Raw genomic sequence first — 26,000 nt, 5'->3', positions numbered from 1 at the left:
TGCTCTTTGGCTAAGGAGGAAGTTGTAACTTCTTAAGAAACCTAGATAGTTAGAACCAGGGCACTGGCAGCAGAGATAAGGAAGAGACAGTGTCTTTTTTGTTTTCAGGCAAGGCTTTACTGGGGCCCCTGCTGGAACAGGGGGAGTGAGAACAAACAACTGGTTCCCTTGCTTGCTGGCTCCCCAAGGCGGGTGAGCTTGTTCCCTATTTGGGATGAGGGTAGGGGTGTGTCCAGGAGCCAGGCTGGAGGGGTGGCTTCGGAATTTTGCCCACCCACTAGGTGGTGTTCTGCACAGGAAGAGAGAGATTCTAAGAAAATTGAGTTGTAGCCTTGATCACATTTGGTGATAGAATAGTATGTGAGGAGGGAATACAAAGGAGTTAAATAGGGCAGGTTTCTGACAAGGGCAACAGGAGTGATGGTGAGGCATTCACTGAACTGGGGAAACCCAGGTTTGGAACAGGCATGTGGTAGTGTGGATCAGCCGCTGCAGCTTGAGGTGTATCAGACATGCATCTCCTTGAGCAGAGGGAGAACCCAGGGTCATGCTTCTTGGCATCTCCTCTTCAGGCCCATGTTCACCCTGAGCTGAGATTTAGAATCGACGGGTTATCTGCATCATAGGGTAGGTTGGAAGTCCCTCTGCCAGATGCTGAGGGGATGTATCTGCCTTCAATATATTTGGATTCTTTTTGGAGGGAATATAAAAACTATGCCAAGAGCATGGTGACTTGTGAAGTGGCCTGTTGGAAGGGAGCCAAAGTCACTAAGCCCTTTTTAATTTAGAGTGTCTGATCAGGACAAGGTTTGGTGCAGATGGGGGTCCATAGAACTCTCCTGAGAGGTAGATTAGAGACTGATAATTGAGATTACTGACTTCCAACAATTACTCATTTGAAACCTCAGCCAAAAAGATGTAATTATTTTTCATACATTTGTTTGCTCATGTTGCCAGCTGCAACCCCATGATGTTTTACTTCAAAGGGGAAGAAAGAACAAAAGGAGGAGGAATAAAAAGAATGGAAGGTGACTGCCTTATATTTGAAGATATCGTGCTTATCAGAACTGCACTGGCCTCTCTGGTCTCTCTTCTGCTGTATTACTTTGTGTTCCTTGACTTTCCTGCCCATCAGGTCATGAGATCCTGGCCTTTCCCCAGAAGTCCATGCAAGGACTGCAGTGGAACCTGCCAAGTTTCATATCTCAAATTCTTCCAGAGCTCCTTATACTCATCTACTCATCTACTCTGCTTCTCTTCATCCTTACCTAGCTTTCTGGCTTTCTCTGATTTTTACCACATTCTCTATCTTCTTCAGTTTATGATTTTGCTTTTTTTTTTTTTGGTCTGACTCCCACATTTTTAGTTTGCTTTAGATTCTGAAAAATCTTTCAAGACATGGCTTTTGGAATCTGCCCTCTGCCACCAGACCATTCTCACTATGACTTTGCTGATCTGGGAGCCAATCTCACCAGAAGGGGTTAGAATCCCGGTGAGAGTTCCTATTGCCCAGGGTCCTCACTGTAGAGCCCCACCTAGCCAGACCCTTCCCTAGAAAGCACTCCTTTTTCTTAATTTTGTCATTTGCCATATGGCTCTCCCTCACTCATGATGGATTTCAACTAGCCATTATTTAAACTTTTACATATGACCCTAATGAACAAGATGGAGAAATGGGGGGCAGGGGCTACATTTTATTTAATTCTAGATCTCTTATGGTATGTGGTACATAAGCGATTCTAAATTAAATTGAACTGAATTGAATTGAATTGAGTTGACTTGGAGGCAGGTAAAATCCTATTCACTTAGGGGACTTATTCTACTGGGATAAGCAGCATAATCAAACCTGAAAATCAATATAAAAATGCCATATCAGTCATTCTACAGAAGTCTCTGATAATATATATGGATCTCTGTTTTTAGTCTCAGGTCTTAGCCTGTTAAACATTTGTATCCTTGCCTTAAACTAATACTTTAAAAATATATTCTTTAAAAATTCTGAGTGATGTCACTAATATTACAGATAAGAAAACCCAAAACTCCAAGTGATCACAGCAGCCTATAACAAAACTAAAACCAGTAAGTTGAAACTTAGGACAAGAGTAACAGGTCACACTTATACTTATGAAATCTACTAATGTAGGCCAACATGGTATACTGGATTGGTTTCTGGGGACAAAATACAATATTAGTGGAAAAACTGACAAAATCTACATATTATTCTACAGTTTAGTTAATAGAGATGTACCAATGTTAATTTACTAGTTTTGATTAATTTTTCATGGTTATATAAGATTTTAACATTAGAGAAAACTGGGTGTAGGGTATGTGGGAACTCTATAAATCTAAAACTATTCTAAAATTAATATTTATTTTAAAAAGACCATCCAATAAATAATACTTTTATTTAAAGAACAATAATAAAAATTTTACTACAGGAAGGCCTCATTGTTTAAAGAAGCTAATGGTGGTTCAGTAGTAAAGAATCCTCCTGCCAATGCAGGAGACACGGGTTCTGTCTCTGATCTCGGAAGATCCCACATGCCACAGAACAGCTAAGCTCGTGCACTGCAACCACTGAGCCCTGAGCCTATGTTCTAGAGCCCGGGAGCCACAACTGCTGAGCCAACACACCACAACCACTGAAACCCACATGCCCAGGGCCCGGTGCTCCACAACAAAGGAAGCCAATGCAATGAGAAGCCTGCACAGTACAAACAAGGGTAGCCCCTCCTCACTGCAACCAGAGAAAACGTCGTGTAGCGATGAAGATTGAGCACAATGGAAAGTAAATAAATTAAATTAAGAAGCCAATGTAAATTCTGGCTATTTTCCTAGAAATCCAGTATTCAGAACAAGAGAGGCAATGGTTCTATTCTACTGTGGGATTCTTAGATCACATGCATAGTTTTATATTCAGTTCTGGCATTCTTACCATAATTGACATTATTAGCCTTCATTGTGACACCCAGTACACTGAGTATTTCTCAGAGGCAAGCTGTGTTTGGTATTCATCTTTCTGTCTTTGGTACCCAAGACAAAGCCTGACAAAGGTGTTTGCTAGATATTTATAGTATTGAGGAATGACTTTGGAAAAATTTAGTAAATAACTGTATATGTGAATATTAATAGAATATTTCCTTATCCAGAACTGGTTTAGAGTTCATCCTTTGGGGTCCACAAAAGCATGGCTTCAAATCCCAGCTACACAACACAGAAAAATTAATTTCATTGTATCTCAGCTTTTAAAAATGCAAATGGTAGAAGATACTACTTATATCTCAGAGCTTAAATGCTTCCTTCTAAGTGAAACCTTCACCCCAAAACGTCTCCTTTTTCCTGATTAATTTTTCCAACAAAGTTTGTCTCTTTCTACAAGAATGTAAGCTCCATGAAGGCATGGATTTATGCTTGTTTTCATTGCTGTATCCCCAGAGTTTAGACAAGCTGGTTACATGGGGTCAGACATTCAACAGTGGTGCTAACTGTCTAATATGGGTGTTGTGAAGACTGAATGACAGATGTATACAAAGTTCATAGCATTGTGTTTGGCACATGCTAAGCTCTCAGTAACTACCACTGTTATAAAATAAAGGGCAGAGTAAGAGGCAACATTCAGTTCAGTTCAGTTGCTCAGTCATGTCCGACTCTTTGTGACCCCATGAATGGCAGCACACCCGGCCTCCCTGTCCAACACCAACTCCCGGAGTTTACCCAAACTCATATCCATTACAACAAGCTAATATGTGACTCAGAACATAAACAGGATATCATCAACATTTGAACCATAATTTACATTGAAATTGGAAGCGATGCTTGAAATAATCTGGTCTGACTTTGTAAGGCCTATAGAGAAGTATTTTTCCCAAGGTCAAAGAGGTAGCCAATGGCAGAGCCTAGACAATATTATTCTCACATAAATGATTTTCTAGTGATTTCCAAAATATACTATCAGAGTATTTTCTTTGTTAGACATTTCCTTTTGGAGAAGGCAATGGCACCCCATTCCAGTACTCTTGCCTGGAAAATCCCATGGATGGAGGAGCCTGGTGGGCTGCAGTCCATGGGGTCACTAAGAGCTGGACACAACTGAGCGACTTCACTTTCACTTTTCACTTTCATGCACTGGAGAAGGAAATGGCAACCCACTCCAGTGTTCTTGCCTGGAGAATCCCAGGGATGGGGGAGCCTGGTGGGCTGCCATCTATGGGGTTGCACAGAGTTGGACACAACTGAAGTGACTTAGCAGCAGCAGACTCTTCCTTTTGGTAAGTATCGCTAGGTATGGGAATGGCTCTTTCCATCTACTACTTTCAAAACACACACACACACACACACATACAAGTTACATGTTCCTCTAGTCCAGTGACATATGAAAATAATGCCATACTTCACTATGTCTGACAGTACAAGAGCTGTATGATTTAAAAACTCATGTTCAGTTCAATTCAGTTGCTCAGTAATATCCAACTCTTTGCAACCCCATGAATCGCAGCATGCCAGGCCACCCTGACCATCACCATCTCCCGGAGTTCATTCAGACTCATGTCCATTGAGTTAATGATGCCATCCAGCCATCTCATCCTCTGTCATCCCCTTCTTCTCATGCCCCCAATCCCTCCCAGCATCAGAGTCTTTTCCAATGAGTCAACTCTTCGCATGAGGTGGCCAAAGTACTGGAGTTTCAGCTTCAGCATCATTCCTTCCAAAGAAATCCCAGGGCTGATCTCCTTCAGAATGGACTGGTTGGATCTCCTTGCAATCCAAGGGACTCTCAAGAGTCTTCTCCAACACCACAGTTCAAAAGCATCAAATCTTCAGTGCTCAGCTTTCTTCACAGTCCAACTCTCACATCCATACATGACCACTGGAAAAACCATAGCCTTGACTAGACGGACCTTTGTTGGCAAAGTAATGTCTCTGCTTTTCAATATGCTATCTAGGTTGGTCATATCTAATTCTGCCTATGCTGAATGAGAATATTGATAAATCCTATTCCCAAAAAACATACATCAAGCTGGACAAGACTGACACAAATAACCATTAGTGTTTTGAAAATTGACAAATTGACAACAATCTCAAAACTACTATGTTTTAAAAGCAGCTAAATTTCAGGTAGTAAGAATGAGAATCGATGACGTTCTGTCCTGGATTCATTCTACTTTCCCCCTGCTTGGTTAATTCTAGGAACAGGCCAGGCTGTGAGGATTGGCAACTTCTCTGTCATGATTGAAGGGAATCAGTTAATTTGGAGAAATATGCAGTGCCCGGACACAGGAACACTATCTGTGGGCAAGTGAGGAAGGCCCAGAGTTACACAGCGAGAATAAGCATATTCCTGGCTGAGATGGGTGCAGGCACAGTAGAGATATGAGAAGCCTAAAGCAGCAACCCATACCTGGACAACCTTGAGGTTCCACAAATGTCCATAGAAATCACAGCATAAAAGGCAAAGTGAAAGCCAGGGCAGACCTGAAAACTGCCTGAACCTTGGGTTCCCTACTCTCACAAAGGGATCCAGTGTCAGAGAATACAAGTCTTACAGGCTCAGGGTGATGAGCACAAACTCAGTCTGACCATCACTGACTTACACAGACACAAATATGACTCCCTAGGAATTCAGCCTTGAAAATAAAAAAGAAAAATTGAGTAGAGGCATTGGAGAAAGGTGCCAAGATAATTCAAGGGTAAGTTCAGTTCAGTTCAGTCACTCAGTCGTATCCGACTCTTTGTGACCCTGTGGACTGCAGAACCCCAGGCCTCCCTGTCCATCACTAACTCCTGAAGTCCACCCAAACCCATGTCCATAGAGTCGGTGATGCCATCCAACCATCTCATCCTCTGTCGTCCCCTTCTCCTCCTGCCTTCAATCCTTCCCATCATCAGCGTCTTTTCCAACGAGTCATTTCTTCATATCAGTTGGCCAAAGTATTGGAATTTCAGCTTCAACATCAGTACTTCCAATGAATTTTCAGGACTGATTTCTTTTAGGATTGACTGGTTGGATCTTCTTGTAGTCCAGGGGACTCTCAAGAGTCTTCTCCAACACCATAGTTCAAAAGCATCAGTTCTTCAGTGCTCAGCTTTCTTTATAGTCCAACTCTCACATCCATACACGACTACTGGAAAAACCATAGCCTTGACTAGACGGACCTTTGTCGGCAAAGTAATGGCTCTGCTTTTTAATATGCTGTCTAGATTGGTCACTGTTTTCATTGTTTCCCCATTTATTTGCCATGAAGTGATGGGACCAGATGCCACCAGATATTAGTTTTCTGAATGTTGAGCTTTAAGCCAACTTTTCCACTCTCCTCTTTCACTTTCATCAAGAGGTTCTTTAGTTCTTCTTCACTTTCTGCTATTAAGGGTAGTGTCATCTGCCTATCTGAGGTTACTGATATTTCTCCCGGCAATCTTGATTCCAGCTTGTGTTTCATCCAGCCTGGCATTTCACATGATGTACTCTGCATAGAAGTTAAATAAGCAGAGCGACAGCATACAGCCTTGACATACTCCTTTACTGGTTTGGAATGAGTCTGTTCTTCCATGTCCAGATCTAACTGCTGCTTCTTGACCTGCATACAGATTTCTCAGGTGGTCTGGTATTCCCATCTCTTGAAGAATTTTTCAGTTTGTTGTGATCCACAAAATCAAAGGTTTTGGCCTAATCAATAAAGCAAAACTAGATGTTTTTCTGGAACTCTCCTGCCTTTTCAATGATCCAGCGGATGTTGGCAATTTGATCTCTGGTTTCTCTGCCTTATCTAAATCCAGGTTGAACATCTGGAAGTTCACAGTTCACGTACTGTTGAAGCCTGGCTTGGAGAATTTTCAGCATTACTTTGCTAGAGTGTGAGATGAGTGCAATTGTGTGGTAGTTTGAACATTCTTTGGCATTGCCTTTCTTTGGGATTGGAATGAAAACTGACCTTTTCCAGTCCTATGGCCACTGCTGAGTTTTCCAAATTTGCTGGCATATTGACTGCAGCACTTTCATAGCATCATTTTTTAGGATTTGAAATAGCTCAACTGGAATTCCATCACCTCCACTAACTTTGTTCATAGTGATGCTTCCTAAGGTCCACTTGACTTTGCATTCCAGGGTGTCTGGCTCTAGGTGAAGGATCACACCATCATGGTTATCTGGGTTATGAAGATCTTTTTCTGTATAGTTCTTCTGTGTATTCTTGCCACCTTTTCTTGATATCTTCTGCTTCTGTTAGGTCCATACCATTTCTGTCCTTTATTTTGCCCATCTTTGCATGAAATATACCCTTGGTATTTCTACTTTTCTTGAAGAGATCTCTTGCATTTCCCATTCCATCTTTTTCCTCTATTTCTTTGTATTGATCACTGAGGAAGACTTACTTATCTCTCCTTGCTATTCTTTAGACCTCTGCATTCAAATGGGTATATCTTTCCTTTTCTCCTTTGCCTTTAGCTTCTCTTCTTTCTCAGCTATTTTTAAAGTCTCCCCAGGCAACCATTTTGCCTTTTTGCATTTCTTTTTCTTGGGGATGGTCTTGATCACTGCCTCCTATACAATGTCATGAACCTCCATCCACAGTCCTGCAGGTACTCTGTCTATCAGATCTAACATTTTGAAATATTTGTCACTTCCACTGTATAATCATAAAGGATTTGAGTCAGGTCATACCTGAATGGTCTAGTGTTTTTTCCTATTTTCTTCAATTTAAGTCTGAATTTGGCAATAAGGAGTTCATGATCTGAGCCACAGTCAGCTCCCAGTCTTGCTTTTGCTGACTGTATATAGCTTCTCCATATTTGGCTGCAAAGAATATAATCAATCATATTTTGGTATTGACAATCTGATGATGTCCATGTGTAGAGTCTTCTCTTGTGTTGTTGGAAGAGGGTGTTTGCTATGACCAGTGTGTTCTCTTGGCAAAACTCTGTTAGCCTTTGACCTGCTTCTTTTTGTACTCCATGGCCAAATATGCATGTTACTCCAAGTAGCTCTTGTGTTCCTACTTTTGTATTCCAGTCCTGTACAATGAAGCAACATCTTTTTTGGGTGTTAGTCCTAGAAGGTCTTGTAGGTCTTCATAGAACCGTTCAATTTCATCTTCTCCAGCAATACTGGTCAGGGCATAGGCTTGAATTACTATGATATTGAGTGGTTTGCCTTGGAAATGAACATAGATCATTCTGTCATTTTTGAGATTGCACCCACATACTGCATTTCAGACTCTCTTGTTGACTATGATGGCTACTCCATTTCTTCTAAGGGATTCTTAACTACAGTAGTAGATATCATGGTCATCTGAGTTAAATTCACATATTCCAGTCCATTTTAGTTCGCTGATTCCTAAGATGTCAGTGTTCACTCTTGCCATCTCCTGTTTGACCACTTCCAATTTTCCCTGATTCATGGACCTAACATTCCAGGGTCCTATGCATATTGCTCTTTACAGCGTCGGACTTTACTTCTATCACCAGTCATATCCACAACTGGGTGTGGTTTTTGCTCTGGCTCTGCCCCTCATTCTTTCTGGAGTTATTTCTCCACTCTTTCCAGTAGCATATTGGGCACCTATCAACCTGGGGATTTAATCTTCCAGTGTCATACCTTTTTGCTTTTTCATACTGTTCATGGGGTTCTCAAGGCAAAAATACTGAAGTGGCTTCCTATTCCCTTCTCCAGTGGACTACGTTTTGTCAGAATTCTCTGCCATGACCCACGCATCGTGGGTGACCCTACACGGCATGGCTCATATTTTCACTGAACTCGACAAGGATGTGGTCCATGTGGTCAATTTGGTTAGTTTTCTGTGATTGTGGTTTTCATTCTGTCAGCTGTCTGATGGTGAAGGATAAGAAGCTTATGGAAGCTTCCTGATGGGAGAGACTGACTGAGGGGGAAACTAGGTCTTGTTCTGATGGATGGGGCCATGTTCAGTAAATCTTTAATCCAATTTTCTGTTGATGGGCTGGACTGTGTTCCCTCCTGTTGCTTGACCTGAGGCCAAACTATGGTGGAGGTAATGGAGATAATAGCAACCTCCTTCAAAAGGTCCCATGCATGCACTGCTTTGCCTCCAACCCCGAAGCAGGCCACCGCTGACCCACGCCTCTGCCAGAGACTCGTGGACACTCATGGGCATGTCTGGGTCAGTTTTTGGTGGGGTCACTGTTCCTTTCTCCTGGGTCCTGGTGCATACAAGCTTTTGTTTGTGCACTCCAAGAGTCTGTTTCCCCAGTCCTGTGTAAGTTCTTGTGCGTCTATGGTGGGGTTATTGGTGACCTCCTCCAAGAGGGCTTATGCCATACCCAGGTCTGCTGCACCCAGAGCCCCTGCAGCAGGCCACTGCTGACCCATACCTCCACAGGAGACACTCAGACACAGTTCTGGCTCAGTCTCTGTGCGTTGGGCAAATGCTAGTCTTTTCAACAAGTAGTGCTGCAACAGTTAAATATCCATATGCCAAAAGAAAAATGAACTTAAGGCCCTTACCTCATGCCATATATAAAACATTAATTCAAAATGGATCATGGATTTAAATGTAAATGAAAACTATGAAAAATTTAGAAGAAGACAGAGGAAAAAATTTCTGTGGCCTTCAGATGGGCAGTTTTTAGATAAGACTCCCAAAGCATGACCCATAGGAGAAAAAATAAATTGGATTTCAAAAGTTAACAACTTCTATCCCTCAAAGGACATGGTTAAGAAAATGAGTGAAAAGATAAGGTATGGATTAAGGGGAATATTGATAAAGCATGTATCTGACAAAGGAATTGCATTCACAACACATGAATAATTCTCAAAACTCATTTAAGAACAGAACCCAATTTGTAAAAAATGGACAAAAAATTTAAACTAACACTCCATCAGAGAAGATATATAAAGGCCAAACAAATAGTTACTAGGGCAACACAAATTAAAACCACAATGAGATACAACTACATTCCCACTAAAATGGCTATACTGAAAAATATAGGTAATTCCAAGTGTTACCAAGCACATGGAGACACGACAAACCCTCTCTGTGACATTATTAGCAGGAATGCAAAATGGCACTACTAACTTGGAATACCTTGTGACAGTTTTGGATTTTTTGTTTCGTTTTGTTTTAAGTTGCATGTGAACTTGTATAACCCAATGATTCAATTCCTAGAAATCAACCCAAGAGAAAAGTGATCACATGTCCATTCAAAGATATGCACATGAATGTTCACAATAAAATTAATCATTTTAGCCCTAAAGGAAACAATCCAAATGTCCATTAACCAGAGAATAGATAAACAAATTGTGTTATACTTTTTCAATAGAATATTATTCAGCACTAAAAATGAGTGAACTACTGACAGATGCTACAACATGGATTAATCAAACTTCAAAAATGCAATGCTACATGAAAGGAGCTGAATTCAAAGAACAACTAAATAATGTATTATTCTATTTACAAGAAATATTCAGAAATGGCAAACTTATAATGTCAGAGAGCAGATTAATAGTTTCTTGTGGATGGGAGCAGAAATGAGGATTTGCAAAAGAAATTTTGGGGTTGATGGAAACATTCTAAAGTGAGACTGTGGTGATAGCTGTAAAACTCTATAGATTCACTAAAAATCACAGAATCGTACCCTTACAATGTGTTAATGTTATAGTATGTAAATTGTACCTCAACAAAAGTGTTAAAACATGAGAAAATAAAGATTTTTCCTATGATGTGTTTAACTTAAATGTCAGATTGTGGATTTGGTGCATGCACAAAGCAGTTTTTTTGGTGTGGTTAGAAAGGGCTGCTGGTGAGTAACAAAATAAAATGCCATTTTCGATGATGTGTTGTTTTTTAGTCGCTAAGTTGTGTCCAACTCTTTGCAACCCCATGGACTGCGGCCCACTAGACACCTCTGTCCATAAGATTTCCCAAGCAAGAATACTGGAGAGGGTTGCCATTTCCGTCTCCAGAGGATCTTTCTAACCCAGGGATCGAAACCGTGCAACCTGCACTGGTGGATGGATTCTTTACCACTGAGCCACCAAGGAAGCCCTCTGGATGATATAATTAGTAGCAATAGCAGCCATACCCATGGTGATTAATAGTTTCAGCACTAGAAATTCAAAATCTTGCTTCCTTCATGCGCTTTCTAAGAATTATCTGTTGACATGTTTAGCTTTCTACTTGTAATTATCCTCTCTCCAAATTGGAATAAGGATTAACTAATTACAGTGGTGCCTTCAGACATGAGCCGTATCAAATGCCCTAGTAACCAAGAATTGTCCTGCCTACAAAGTACGCCAGAAAGCCTTGAAGTCTGGAATCTGCTTCGAGACCCAATTCAGTGGGACTGAACCACGCCACAGAGCTTCCCTAATCTGGTTTAGCCAGCAGTGGCACACCCTGCACTTCCACTAACTTTACTTTCTTAAGATGTAGCTTTGGATAAACTACAATTACTTTCTCAAAATCTATTATGGGTTTCAGTAGGTACAATGTGAAAAGCACCAGTGAGTCCATCAAAGTGTCAGGATATGGCATTAGAAGCCATGGGTTTAATATTGGCCTAGTCACAAACTAGTCATTTAGCTTTAGCCAAGTAACTTATCTGATTAGCCTTAGACTATTTTTCCCAAATTGAGATAATCTTGCCTACCCCAAAACTGTTGCAAAAAACAAGTTAGAGAGTGTACCTAAAGTGCCTGGACCCAGTGTCTGGGTATTGAATCTGTAGAAAGGATACAGCCATAATTCCTTAATTTGATAATCAAAGTTTTCCAGAGCTTGGTCTCAATCTTCCTCTCTATCCTTATCTTCCATATCTATAGGACTACTAATTTTTAGCTAGAAAACAGTCACTCAGGATGAAGACTTGCTTTCTCATCCATCCTTTAGTAAAGTGTGGACATGAGTTCTATTGAATGGGTTAAACATGAAAGCGTCAAAAACCGCGTCTTCTCCCTTCTCCCCGTACTTTCTTCATCATGCTTCCTGGAACATGGACATGCTAGTAGAATCTCACATATGACAATGAAATTGAGAGGCACTTTCTAGGGATAGCAGCAGAAAGCTGAAAGAATTTGACTCCAGTAGTTTTCAGGAACAGGGCCACACCATCAGCTCTGGATTTCCTGCATCTAGACTTGTATATGGAAGAGAAATAAACTTCTGTCTTGTTTAAAGTGCTGTTATTTTAGACACACATTTTGTGTATTAGTTATTGAAAGCTGAACTTATTCTATTGTTCCTCCTATCAGCTTTCTGATTCTCTTCGCTCTTCACATTGTCTCTAGACATATCTTCATTCATTCATTCAGTAGTTTATTCCATAGCCATTCAATGTGCACCTAGATTCTGCCTGGCATAAATCTAAGAGGGTGCTGGAATGGACATAGGAATGAAATGAACCAAATGAAGTGTTAGTCGCCCAGTGGCATCTGACTCTTTGCAGCCCCATGGACTGTAGCCTGCCAGGCTACTCTGCCCATGCGATTCTCCAGGCAAGAATACTGGAGTGGGTAGCCATTCTCTTCTCCAGGGGATCTTCCCAACTCAGGGATTGAACCTGGGTCTCCTGCATTGTAGGCAGATACTTTACCATTTGAGCCACCAAGAAAGCCTGAAACAAATAGATACTGCCCTTAAAAGTCACAAGTATTGACTGAAACTCTCTTGCTCTTAATTTATATGATAAATCATGTGTGTGGCAAACATTCATCTCAGAATTTCTCCAACAGTCCCATCCCAAATAATTTCACTATTTCCAGTAATACATTGTTGATCAGACCATATGTACCTAATATGTTCTATTTGGCTCTCTACAATCACTCTCTGCCTTTCTTCACCATTTTCTTTGTTCAGGAAGACTTGTCTGTATGGATTACTTCAGTGGTCTCTTGCCCTCTAATTTCCAATCGGGTTGGTCAATAGGAACCCCTGGCAGAAGGTCAGAGGGAAGTAAGAAAGTGGGTTCTCTGTATTTATTTTTCTCAGCTCCCTCCCTGTGGGGTCATCTCAGGCTAACTTTGCTCCTCAACTGAAGGTCACTGTTCCACTCAAGGTGGCACACCGCATGACTCTCTCCTATTGGGTTCTGGTTGCCATTCCCTCCCTTCAGTTCCTTTGCGCTGTCAGGCCCCAGGGAACTGCACTGTACCCCATGGCTTCTGTGCGCAGTGCCCACGCCTTGCAAACGGCCCATTTATTAAGCTCCTCTCAAGTCATCCTAATGTGAGGCTGCCATCTGTTTCTTGCTAGAAGGCTGACTGACACACCATGTGTCCCAATTCTCAGTTCAAAAGATATAGGCACCAAATATACATGCCACCCATCAGAAACACTGTTAGGAAGAGTGTTGGAGTAGAGGGACAATATTCTTTATTAGCAGCTGAAGGAAGTACTGCTGACCACAGAGAACAAAGCTTGTGCATCTGTTATGAAGAACACTTTTATATCCTTATAGAACACTTTTAGGGTGGGCAGGGGGGAAAAAGAGGAAAAGAGAGTAGGAAGGTGTGGTAGGCAGAACAATGCACCCCCTTTCCCCAAATGCCCAGGTTCTAATCCTTGGAACCTGTGAACATGCTACCTTACAGGACAAAAGGGACTTTATAGCTGTGATTTAGTTAAAGATCTTGCGGATACCTTGATTTTAGCCCAGAGAGGCCAACTTCAGACTTTTCCTGAACTGTAAGATAATAAATTTATGTTGTTTTAAGCCATCAAGTCGATGCAATTTGTTATGTCAGCAATAGGAAACTAGTATAGATTGTAAGACTGAAATCTCCAGACCCAGATAACTAAACCTGGGAAGGAAGAAGGGCTGGGGGCCTAATAAGTGACAGATGAGCACACTATGGACAGAAAAACCATACTGCATACCACCTGCTAATCTGTATTGCAGGCAAATTAAATTCACTAAAAAGCAAACTTACTCTTCATCTCATAAGCTTAGACTCATAAATGCTTTCACACCTTTTGCAATACCTAGTAGAAACCTTTTTTCCCTCGGAGTTTCGGGGATTTTCCAGAACTTTTGTATTTTGTTAGAGAGATTTATCAGCTTCATTCAGAAGGACATGCATCTGCTTTACTCCTATTCATTGACTTCCTGGTAGTCAAAGTATCAAAATATTACACACAAAAAACTATGATTTTTAAAATTTCCACAGCATATAGTCTACAAAACACCAATATATATTATTTGTATCCTATAAAAACTGTTGCTAAGCTCCTCCCCCAGACTGCATGTTTCCCAGTGGGCCTTACCACGCTCTGACCCAGCTGCTCCCGGAAGAAGTAATCCATGTTTCTCTTTTGCAGGCTGTCAAGGTAATGCTGAAAGCGAGTGTATGTGTAAGGGTAGCAGTAAGCAAATTGGTAAATATCTTCTTCTCGGTCAAAACAAAATGCAAAGGACATCACGTAATTTTTCCTATGGTCCGGACAGCGGTAGTAGTAGACATTTTTGGGCGGCAGTCTTTGCCTGAAAGATACAAAGAAATTTGGGCATATCAAACAATCATTCAAGCTTCAAACTGTAATCAATGGGAATAAATGCCCAAGAGTAAAACTGTAACATCAAGAATCCTAGGTGATGGTTAAGAATGACAGTGTATACCAACCTCTGGTCAAAAAGAATCGGGGGGGCTTCCCTGGTGGATCAATGGTAAAGAATTCACCTGCCAATGCAGGAGACATGGGTTTAGTTTCTGGTCCAGGAAGATCCCACACGCCATGGAGCAGCTAAGCCCATGCACCACAACTACTGACCCTGTGCTCTAGAGCCCAGGAGCCACAACTACTGCAACCCACACATCTAGGGCTTGTACTCTACAACTAGAGAAGCCACAGCAATGAGAAGCTGCACACGGTGACTAGAGAGCAGCCCCCACTCACCGCAACTAGAGAAAAGCCTGTGCAGCAACAAAGACCCAGCACAGCCAAAAATGCTTCATTAATCATTTTTAAAAAGACTAGAATCTGGCAGTATTTGGTTCAAATTCCAGCCCTACCCTTTATCAACTGTATAGACAATTCAAAGTCAAAAGCAAACAAGTTTTATTCATCATTTATTCCTATTTTGAGCACCTGTTAAACACAAGACATTGTGCTAGATTATTGGTGTAAACAAGATAGGACAGATATTTGTCCTCATGGAGTATATATCCTGGTGGGGAAGCAGTCAACAAAATAATTTAAATAAATATATAATATAGTTACAGACTCTAAAAGTGCATTGAGAGGAAATAGTGTGATGTTATAGTCACATAAATAGGAAAGGCCTACTTTCCCAGGGAAGTCAGGTTTTGGTATTGTAACACTAATTCGGGCCTTTTAAAATAAGTTAATACACACTGTGAATATTCAAGGGAGAAGAAAAGAATATTCAACATTTCTTTAAATTATTACTCTTGTTTATTATTTTTCTACAGAACTTTCCATGAGACTAATTTTACAAAGAAGCATTTGGGGAAATACTGCTTTAAAATGCACTGTGTAAGCAATTCTGCTGAGTTAACATGTTCATTCTTGAACAAGCAACACTAAAACATATACATGAGAAAAGGCAAAATGTTCCAGTCATAATTCCCATAACATCTTTACATTCACCCACTTCACAGGCTCACTGCACTCCCTCATTTGTATAGTATCCAAATGATTCACTATTTCCCTACAGAGAATGTCTCTTATTTGTGTCTCTTAAAATCCTATTAATCCTACAAAACCCATATCAAACTGTGCCTTTTCCATGACTGTCCACTGATAAATCAAGGTCTCCTTGTTGTTGTTCAGTCGCTAAGTGGTGTTTTACTCTTTGTGACCCCTTGGACTATTGCACACCAGGCTTTGCTGCTGCTACTACTGCTGCTAAGTCGCTTCAGTTGTGTCCGACTCTGTGCAACCCCATAGATGGCAGCCCACCAGGCTGCCCAGTCCTTGGAATTCTCCAGGCAAGAACAATGGAGTGGGTTGCCATTTCCTTCTCCAATGTGTGAAAGTGAAAAGTGAAAGGGAAGTCGCTCAGTCATGTCTGACTCTTAGCGACCCCATGGACTGCAGCCTACCAGGCTCCGCTGTCCATGGGATTTTCCAGGCAAGAGTACTGTGGTGGGGTGCCATTGCTTTATCCTTCAATACCTCTTGGAGTTTGCTCAAACTCATGTCTGTCGAGTTGATGATGCCTTGCAACCTTCTCATCCTCTGTTGCCCCCTTCTCCTCCTGCTCTCAATTTTTTCCAGCATCAGGGTTTTTTCCAAAGAGCTCCAGAGCATTCTAACATGCTAGCAATTTGTTATAGAACCTTGTTTCTACCTTGTGTCTCTCTGAGGCTGCCTCAGTGGTCAGGAAGGGAGGTCAGGCTATGGACTTTCTGTGCAAGAGGAAACATTACATGGCACTGATGCTGTCCATATTTTGGCTTATACTGCTTGCCTCTATCCAGGCTGTTATGAATCCCACACAAACATTAAATGGAAAACATGAAATGGGAACATTAAAAGATTACTGTTAATTAAAGAAAAAACTCAGATATCTCAAGTTAATGAATTCAGCATTTTTCTATGTATAGAAAGAAAAGAGTTTGGACTTATTGAAATAGTTCCTTTGATATACACTTTAACTACCTAGGGCCAGTATCCTGTTTTTGCTTCCATCCTGAATCCCTAGGAGTGCACAGTTGGGGGTGACTGCACTGCTTTATGGCTTGGTGTCTGAACATCCTTGTTTACTGATATGGGAGATTTCATCCACACTAAGTTGTTATTCCACTTAGAAGATGTGGTCATGGAGGGTCATAAAAGTTAAGGAGCTTACTTATCCATGCTCTCAAGCTAGTAAATCACAAAGCTGGGATTCAAATCTTTTTCTTTCTGATTCCAAGTCAGAACCTGTAACAATCAATTGCAGGTACTGTAACACTCAAGTGTACTTTGCTTCACTAAGTAAGCCAGCAGCAAATTTGGAAAACTCTGCAGTGGCCACGGGACTGGAAAAGGTCAGTTTTCATTCCAATCCCAAAGAACGGCAATGCCAAAGAATGTTCAAGCTACTGCACAATTGCACTCATCTCACACACTACTAAAGTGAGAGGCTTTGTTATTATTTATTATTCTCCAAGTGAGGCTTCAACAGTATGTGAACTGAAAAATTCCAGATGTTCAAGCTGGATTCAGAAAAGGCAGAGGAACTAGAGATTATATTGCTAACATCCATTGAATCACAGAAAAAGCAAGAGAATTCCAGAAAAACATCTACTTCTGCTTCATTGACTACACTAAAGCCTTTGACTGTGTGGATTACAACAAATTGGAAAATTCTTCAAGAGATAGAAATAAAATCTAACCTGTCTCCTGAGAAATCTGTATGCAGGCCAAGAAGCAACAGTTAAAACCAGACATAGAATGACGAACTGGTTCCAAAATGGGAAAAGAGTACATCAGAGCTGTATACTGTCACTTTACTTATATGGAGAGTACACCATGAGAAATGCTAGACTGGATGAAGCACAAGCTGGAATTAAGATTGCTGGGAGAAATATCAATAACCTCAGATATGCAGATGACACTACCCTTATGGTAGAAAGAGAAGAGGAATTAAAGAGTCTCTTGATGAAGGTGAAAGTGGACAGTGAAAAAGCTGGCTTAAAACTCAAAATTGAAAACCATGGCATCAGGTTCCATCACTTCATGGGAAATAGATGGGGAAACAATGGAAACAGTGACAGACTTTATTTTCCTGGGCTTCAAAATCACTGCAGATGTTGACTACAGCCATGAAATTAAAAGACACTTGCTCCTTGGAAGAAAAGCTATGACCAACCTAGACAGCATATTAAAAAGCAGAGACATTACTTTGCCAGCAAAGGTCTGTATAGTCAAAGCTATGGTTTTTCCAGTAGCCATGTATGGATGTGAGAGTTGGACTCTAAAGAAAGCTGAGCACCGAAGAATTGATGCTTTTGAACTGTGGTGTTGGAGAAGACTCTTGAGAGTCCCTTGGACTGCAAGAAGATCCAACCAGTCAGTCCTAAAGGAAATCAGTCCTGAATGTTCATTGGAAGGACTGATGCTGAAGCTGAAGCTTTAATACTTTGGCCACCTGATGAGAAGAACTGACTCATTGGAAAAGATGCTGATGCTGGGAAAGATTGAAGGCAAGAGGAGAAGGGGACGACAAAGGATGAGATGGTTGGATGGCATCACTGGCTCGATGGACATGAGTTTGAGCAAGTTCCAGGAGTTGGTGATGGGCAGGGAAGCCTGGCATGCTGAAGTCCTTGGGGTTGCAAATGGTCAGACAGGACTGAGCAACTGAACTGAACTGAGCTGTTCCTGTAACATTTCTCCAGGTTCCCTCTTGATAAATTATAGGCTTCTGGCATTCTAGATATGAGTATGCACTAAAACAAGTGAAAGCCTGGGACTGCAAGGAATTCACCATGGCTGAAGCACAAAGAATAGGAGGGGAAATCATGAGAAATGTGTCTGAAGAGGAAGACAGAAGTCAGATTAGAAATGGATGACAGTCGTCCCTCCATATCTGTGGGGTCTGCATCTGAAGATACGAAGGGATGACTTCATATGAAGGGACAGGTTAAACATTATCCTGAGGTCACAGGGTACCTTTAAGTCAGTGAAAGAATTAAAGTTCCATGATTATGCCAGTCTAAGGGATAGGTGAGAGAAGGTCACGTATCAGTCAGATGAAGGACAGGGAGTAGCTGTGCAAGTATAGAAAGTATGACAAGTCTGACTACTAGATAAACGTGCTGATATGACAGGCCATGGAGTCGAAGATGGGTAGGATTCCAAAAGTGAGGAGGAGGACAAGATGTAGAGAGAACAGTTTAAGCAATAAAGGAACAGGGCTTCTCACACAGAAGCTCGTGATAGTATCAAAGGCTGTCTAGAGGCGTGCTTAGGGCCACCAATAGAGGCTGTGTGGCTCCTACCCCTAAAACTAGGAAGAATAAATGTTTCAGTACCAACAACGGCTAGATAGCATCACTGACTCAGTGGAAGTGAATTTGCGCAAACTTCAGGAGATAGTGTAGGAGAGAGGGGCCTGGAGTGCTGCAGTCCTTGGGGTAGCAAAGAGTTGGACATGACTTAGTGACTAAACAACAATCTTCCTCTGACACAAATGGGGCTTTAAGGCAAACCCATGAGGCACTCTTCCTTTCTAACCTGATTTTCACCCTAAACACTACTGTATTAAAATTTTTGACTTATTAGTGATGAAATAGAGATGGAATGGCCTGGGAGGAAAATGGGGAGTGAGAAGTCCCCTCCTGATCTTTCTGTATATGGAATGTAGGAGAATAAGCAGTACTTGGGAAGCCAAAGAGGGAAGTAATGGCCTCCAGGATAGTCAGGTCTTAGTTCTTTGTTTTATTCAGCAAATATTTGTTAAGTATCATGTACGAAAGACAAGAGGTAAAGGAAGCAGTGGATTACAAGACCAGGGATCCAAGGGAGACTATTAACCTGAAAGCTGAGTTTCATAGAAAAAAGTAACATGTAGAATGTTTTGGATAGAAGAGGGATTAGTGGAAAACCAAGATTAGAGGGAGAACAGACCAGTGTAGGGAAAAGGGTATAGGAAGAAGAGGTGTTGGTCTACATTTGTGATGTGACTGAACATGCAGAAATGTGAGGCTGGTGGAGTGAGTCCCAGGGTTCCAGATTTGTATTCAGGGAGAATACCAGTGAACATGGCTTTGAGGTCTCCAGCCAATGGTCTGTGACACCCACTTCAGACCCTGACTCAGAGGTCTGAAACTGAGGGCGCTGGAGCACAATCACTTCATACACAATGATTCCTAGAGTCGTAAGCCCCTCAGCTTATGATGCTAATGTTTGCATGTTTTTATTTACTAGTATATCTAATCAAGATCCATACTTTAAATCAATCACCTCAGTTTTTTTCCTCTTCTAGCCACATTTAGCAACTTGACTCTGAGGGTCTGCTGTCTCCACCACGTTTGATCATGTGCTATCAGGAGAATTCATCTAATGTCTGCAGCTGCCCCAGCTCCTCTCCTGAGTATGTCAGAAGCCTAACCTGATTTGCAGACAAAGTGAAGGTAATGGACCCTGGGGTGATCATTCAAGATGGCTAAGACGCTGCTCAGGGATTAGATGTTCCAGACTCTGCTACGGATACTAACAAAAATCTGTTTGAGAAGGATTCAGCAGGCCAAACTCATGAGGACGCAAAGTAACACAAAGAATAAAGGAAAAGAGGAACGGGATTATGTGGGAGAAATGTGTCTCATTTGGAATGCACTTCTGGTTTTTCTCTTATTCTGCTCATTACATTTTCACTGTGTCCAGGCATGATGTTCAATTTTTTATTTGCATTATCATTGAATCCTCTCAACACCCTACGAACTAGGGGGTATTAACATCCCCTTTACACAGATAAGAAAATCCAAATCTCAGAGAGGTTAAAAAAAAAAAAATTCCTGAGGTTGCAACAGGAATTGTTGGTAAGCAACAGAGCCTGTGTTAGACACAGGCCAGTGTGACTCCAAAGTCTGTGCTCATTGTCTCTACGGTAACTTGCCACCATCTCATAGCCTTATCTTCTGCTTCCAGAAAAACCCTATCTACAGTACTCTCATCAATACTTTTGCAAAAAACCCTTGAAATAACTTCCTATCCTCAAAAGGCTCCCCAAGATTTCCCTGTTAGTCCAGTATCATCAACCATTTCTCCCTCCTTGAACCCTACGTTTTATTCATACTGAACTACTCACAACTCCCTAACATAATTTTGTGCCATACTTCCAATACCTCTGTGTCTTTGTATTGGATATTTCCTGCACTTGGACTGCTTCCCCTACAAGATAGCCTACGTACTTCGTAAACTCATACTCATAGATGTGCCGTGTGGTAGACTGTCATAAAGCTTTAAACATTTTTTAAATGTACTAATTAATGAACAAGAGAATGTACAAATAATGCCTATCATTTAATATATCTCCTCTCTGAAGTATTCTCTGATTATTCATTCCTTACTAAAGTTTTTTTATACTTTGACATACGATAGTAATATTAAAATAGTTTTGTCACCCAATTTGTCCCTTAACAAAAAGCAACAAAAGTGAATGGAGATTTCTTCAAAGACAAGGTAGGCTTCTTGAAGACAGGAATGGTGTCACCCTTTCCCTCTCTTTTTCACTAGAAATGGTACAGAGAAGTTTCAAATATTACTTGCTTATTTTAAAAACCACTGGCAAAAGGGAAAGAAGATTCATCTCCACAGATAAAAGTAAGCATCATAGGGAGGTAGATTTTAGCTCAATATAGAGACTCTTGAACAGTCCCCTGAAAGGAAAGTAGAAAGGTCTATGTTACAGGGGAGTACAAGCATGGGAAACTTTAAAGGATCTCATGAAAAAGCTCCTCTACTTGGTATTAAGTTAGACAAGGCAGATTTCTGACTCCACTTAACACAGAGAGTCTAAGATATCAATGGAAGCAATATAACAATAATTAACATTGCACAAGTGTTAGGTCATTCTGGGAACATCAACATATATTAATTCCTTTAATCTTCACAACAGTCCTTTGAAGTTATTCCTATTATCACAGATTAAATGATGAAAATTAAGGTAGGGTCAAGAATACTTCTTAAGAGAAAGAGATCGTAAATGACTCCTAGCTGTTGTTGTTCAGTCACTAACTCATGTCTGATTCTTTGTGACACTATGGACTGCAGAACGCCGAGCTTCTCTGACCTCCACTATCTCCTGGAGTTTGCTCAAATTCATGTCCACTGAGTTGTGATAGGTGATGCTATCCAATCATCTCATCCTCAGCAGCCCCTTTCTCCTTTAACTTTCAATCTTTCCCAGCATCAGGATCTTTTCCAGTGAGTCAGCTCTTTGCATCAGGTTGCCAAAGTATTGGCGCTTCAGCTTCAGCATCAGTTCTTCCAATGAATATTCAGGGTTGATTTCCTTTAGGATTGACTAGTTTGATCTCCTTGCAGTCCAAGGGACCCTCAAGAGTCTTCTCCAGCACCACAATTCAAAAGCATCAACTCTTCAGTGCTCACCCTTTTTTATGGTCCAACTCTCACATCTATATATGACTATTGGAAGAAAGCATGAGTCCATAGAAGAATCCAGGAAGAGTCTAACATCTGATATTGCCAGAGAGGCAGGTTGACCCCAAGACCTGTGGTGTGTGCTCTCAGGACTCAGACACTAAAGGATGATCCAGTTCTAGAAACAAGTCATCATCCTGGGCCCATCCTGATGATTAAAGAGGCCCTCCACATATGAGAGAGAGGCTATAACTAATATCCTCAGATTCAGTTGTGCATTCTCATGTGGATGAGTGAGCACACACACACAAACACACACACGCATGTATATACTGAACACATTCACAATCATGCTATGTATACTTCTCTTCTACAGCCTCTATTTCATTATATCAACTTGAGTACATGCCTTTTTCCACCATAGGTCTGAGTTCTCACTGAGGGAAGGAATGATACATTCACCTGATTCTGGAGGACCTACACAAAACCTTGAATAGAGGAGATGCTTCAAAACACTCATGAATTGGATAAATGAGTGAACTTTAAACATATTAGACTAAATAATTTCAGCCACACCAAGGTATATATATTGTGCTCTTTCCATGTGAAGCTGTGAGTCATTCCTTGAGTACATTCCATTTCAGAACCTCCATGCCATTTTAAATACTATTCTGTCAGTCTATAATTGTCTTTCTCACCCTTTTCTATATATTTCATCCCTATGAAGAGAAGTAAGGACCAGGTCAAATGACATTTCCTCTTTGAAGTCTTTGTCAACAACACCAGTAATAACTAATTGCTCTAAATACTAACTACAGAAACTCCTGTGCTTCTGATTCACTTCAAAATCCATAGCACTTAACACAATGTTTGACCCTGAAGAGGAGCTCAAAACATGTTTGTTGAATGAATGAGTGGATTTATGACTCACTAAATGGATGAATGGATGAATGATTCCTTCATATTTACCATTCTCTCTGCCTTCTTGCCAAACCATTAGCCAAATTACCAATGCATTGTTCTGAAGGTCACCAGAGCACAGAGGAAGAGGAGAAAGCCCCAAACTTGAAGGGTTCTGATGGCTCATTCCCCACTCCTCCTCAAAACCCCTGAAAGACTTTTTCCCCCCCATGGAAAAAACCCACTTGTTTATTTGATTAAACAAAAATAAAATAAGCTGCATAGGAACAATTTTAAAGTCCAAGGAGACACCAACTTTGTTTTAAGCCTGCAGTAGCTGATACATCATCTCCTTGCTACCTTGTCCAGCCTCCTCTGTGGACCACAGTGATATATTCAGAAGCCTATTAGCTAACACAGGAGTTTTTGAAAACCCCTGAAAGACTTTCTGATAGCAGCCATTCTGACCGGTGTGAGATGGTACCTCACTGTGGATTTGATTTGCATTTCTCTGATAATGAGTGATGTTGAGCACCTTTTCATGTTTGTTAGCCATCTGTATGTCTTCTTTGGAGAAATGTTTGTTTATTTCTTTGGCCCATTTTTTGATTGGGTCGTTTATTTTTCTGGAATTGAGCTGCAGGAGCTGCTTGTATATTTTTTAGGTTAATTCTTTGTCAGTTGCTTCATTTGTTAGTATTTTCTCCAATTCTGAAGGCTGTCTTTTCACCTTGCTTATAGTTTCCCTTGTTGTGCAAAAGCTTTTAAGTTTAATTATGTCCCATTTGTTTATTTTTGCTTTTATTTCCATTACTCTGGGAGGTGGGTCATAGAGGATTGTGCTGTAATTTATGTCAGAGAGTGTTTTGCCTATGTTTTCCTCTAGGAGTTTTATGGTTTCTGGTCAAAACCACTACGATATTGTAAAGTAATTAGCCTCCAATTAAAACAAATAAATTAAAAAAAAAACCCTGAAAGACAGTAGCCCTAACTTTCCTTCTTATTGAGCAGCAAATATGGATGTAGTTATATGGATTCCAACCCCAGGGTCTTCTCTGATAGCAGACGGAAACTTTTTCTTTAAATTAGTGGAAAGGGAAATAAAAAAGAATCACTCTCTTTGGGCTGTATATCCTAAAGGAGGTATACAAAACACAATCATTCAGATACCACCAAGGGGAATAACGTACACTAAGTACCTCCTATATGCCAACAGTGTGCTAGCTGTTTGATGTACACTATTGCCTGACTAATAAACAGATATTCTTTCCACCACACCAAGGCTGTGAAATTCATCCAACAATTGCAGCTACAGGAAAGTCTCTTGTCTCCCCTTCTTCATCTACCCAGAGGCAGGGAGCAAACTAGCATACAGCTTCCCAGGCACATTTGAAATTAAAGAAAAATTTCATGTTTCCCTGGTGGCTCAGATGGTAAAGAATCTGCCTGCAGTGGAGGAGACTTGGGTTTGATCGTCGGTTGGGAAAATCCCCTGGAGAAGAGAATGGCTACCACTCCAGTATTCTGGCTTAAATAATTCCATGGGCAGAGGAACCTGGCAGGCAAGTCTATAGGGTCACAAAGAGTTGGACACGACTAAGTGACTTTCACTTCACTCCCTTCATGAGGGCAGCTGAATCTCTGGTTTGTCATCCGTGAAAACACATGGCCTTTAGTCTTCGTTTGGCTGGAACAACCCCGACCACCACCTGGCTTGAACAAATTGGCCCCTCCTTTCTTCAGGCATCTGGCACACCCAGGCACCAGCACGGCTGCCCACATTATAAATACACTCTTCCCAGGTGGAGAGGACCTGCTCCTAATTCCAATCCTACCTTCCCCCAGATAATTATAACAGTGCTCTTGTCTCCAGCTTATCTATTCTTATCTTTCTCTGCACTTTGCCACAGGGAATCTCTTGATGAGTCACAGGGAAGGGGAGAAAGAGAGAATGAGGGAGCACTCAGATACAGACAACACATTTATACAGCCTGTGTCTAATCAGATTACTGTCTTATCAGGGGTTGATGGGCACTAGTGGTGGGAGGAGAGAGACAAAGCTACATATTGCCATCTGAGTTTTTGATAACAAGAAGACACTGCTAGATTCTTGAATTAACCTTTTTGTCCTACACACTCTCTTGTTTATTTTTCAGAGTTTATTTTATGTGTAGGATTTTTTTTTTTTTTTTTGGACTGTGCCTTCTGTAGAAGGACACCCACACACTGTGGCAGCAGCTGCTTCTATTAATTCCAAGCCATTAAAAAAATTAAAATTAAACCCAATTACTTTGGTTGGTTTAGAGCTGGGGAATAGCTGAGACTGATTATTCCCCCTGGTCATGGACAGCAACAATATTCCTACCTACATGTGGCTGCTGGCAGAATGCTAATATAGTCAGATGCTCCAAGGACAGGCTCCTCATGCAGAGAGAGGCTCTAGGTCATGTAATCTATCTTCTCCAATCCAGAGTCCTGAGAGGACACTGGACAAAAAACTAGAAGTTGGGTGCTAGTCTAAGCAGTAGTAGGCTTCCCGGGTGGCTCAGTGGTAAAGAATCTGCTGCCGATGCAGGACACAGGGATTCGAGCCCTGGCTCAGGAAGATTCCCCTGGAAAAGGAAATGACAATCCACTCCAGTATTCTCCTGGGAAATCCCATGGACAGAGCAGTGTGGCTGGTTACAGTTCATGGGGTCACAAAAGAGTTGGATCTGACCAAACCACCACCACAACTAAGCAGTAATCCTTGGGAAGGACTCTACCCTACCTGGCACCTCTGTGTAAAACATGGTTACTAAAATGTGTCCTGTGGCTCAGAAGGTAAAGAATCTGCCTCCAATGTGGGAGACCTGAGTTTGAACCCTGGGTCAGGAAGATTCCCTGGAGAAGGAAATGGCAACCCACTCCAGTGTTCTTGCTTGGAGAATTCCATGGACAGAGGAGCCTGGCTGGCTACAGTTCATGGGGTCAAAAAGAGTCAGACACAGCTGAGTGACTAACACACACACACACACACACACACACACACACACACACACACACATCCCTCTTAGGGTTTTTGTGATTCAGGTGAAAAGT

The 26,000-nt window shown here is 41.3% G+C and overlaps 1 protein-coding gene across 1 annotated transcript in view; it reads right to left on the bottom strand.

The window, feature by feature from the left end:
* Nucleotides 1-26,000, bottom strand: part of AGBL4 (AGBL carboxypeptidase 4) — a 1,457,998-nt gene that overhangs the window by 554,788 nt on the left and 877,210 nt on the right. Inside the window, exon 5 of the mRNA XM_052638070.1 lies at nt 14,232-14,448. Within this exon, the coding sequence (XP_052494030.1) occupies nt 14,232-14,448 (217 nt within the window). The remainder of the gene's footprint in view (nt 1-14,231; nt 14,449-26,000) is intronic.

This window comes from Budorcas taxicolor, chromosome 3 (assembly GCF_023091745.1).
Source record: "Budorcas taxicolor isolate Tak-1 chromosome 3, Takin1.1, whole genome shotgun sequence".
Lineage (NCBI taxonomy): Eukaryota > Metazoa > Chordata > Mammalia > Artiodactyla > Bovidae > Budorcas > Budorcas taxicolor.
The sequence above is the reverse complement of the archived record's forward strand: the minus strand, read 5'-3'. Positions and strand labels throughout refer to the sequence as shown.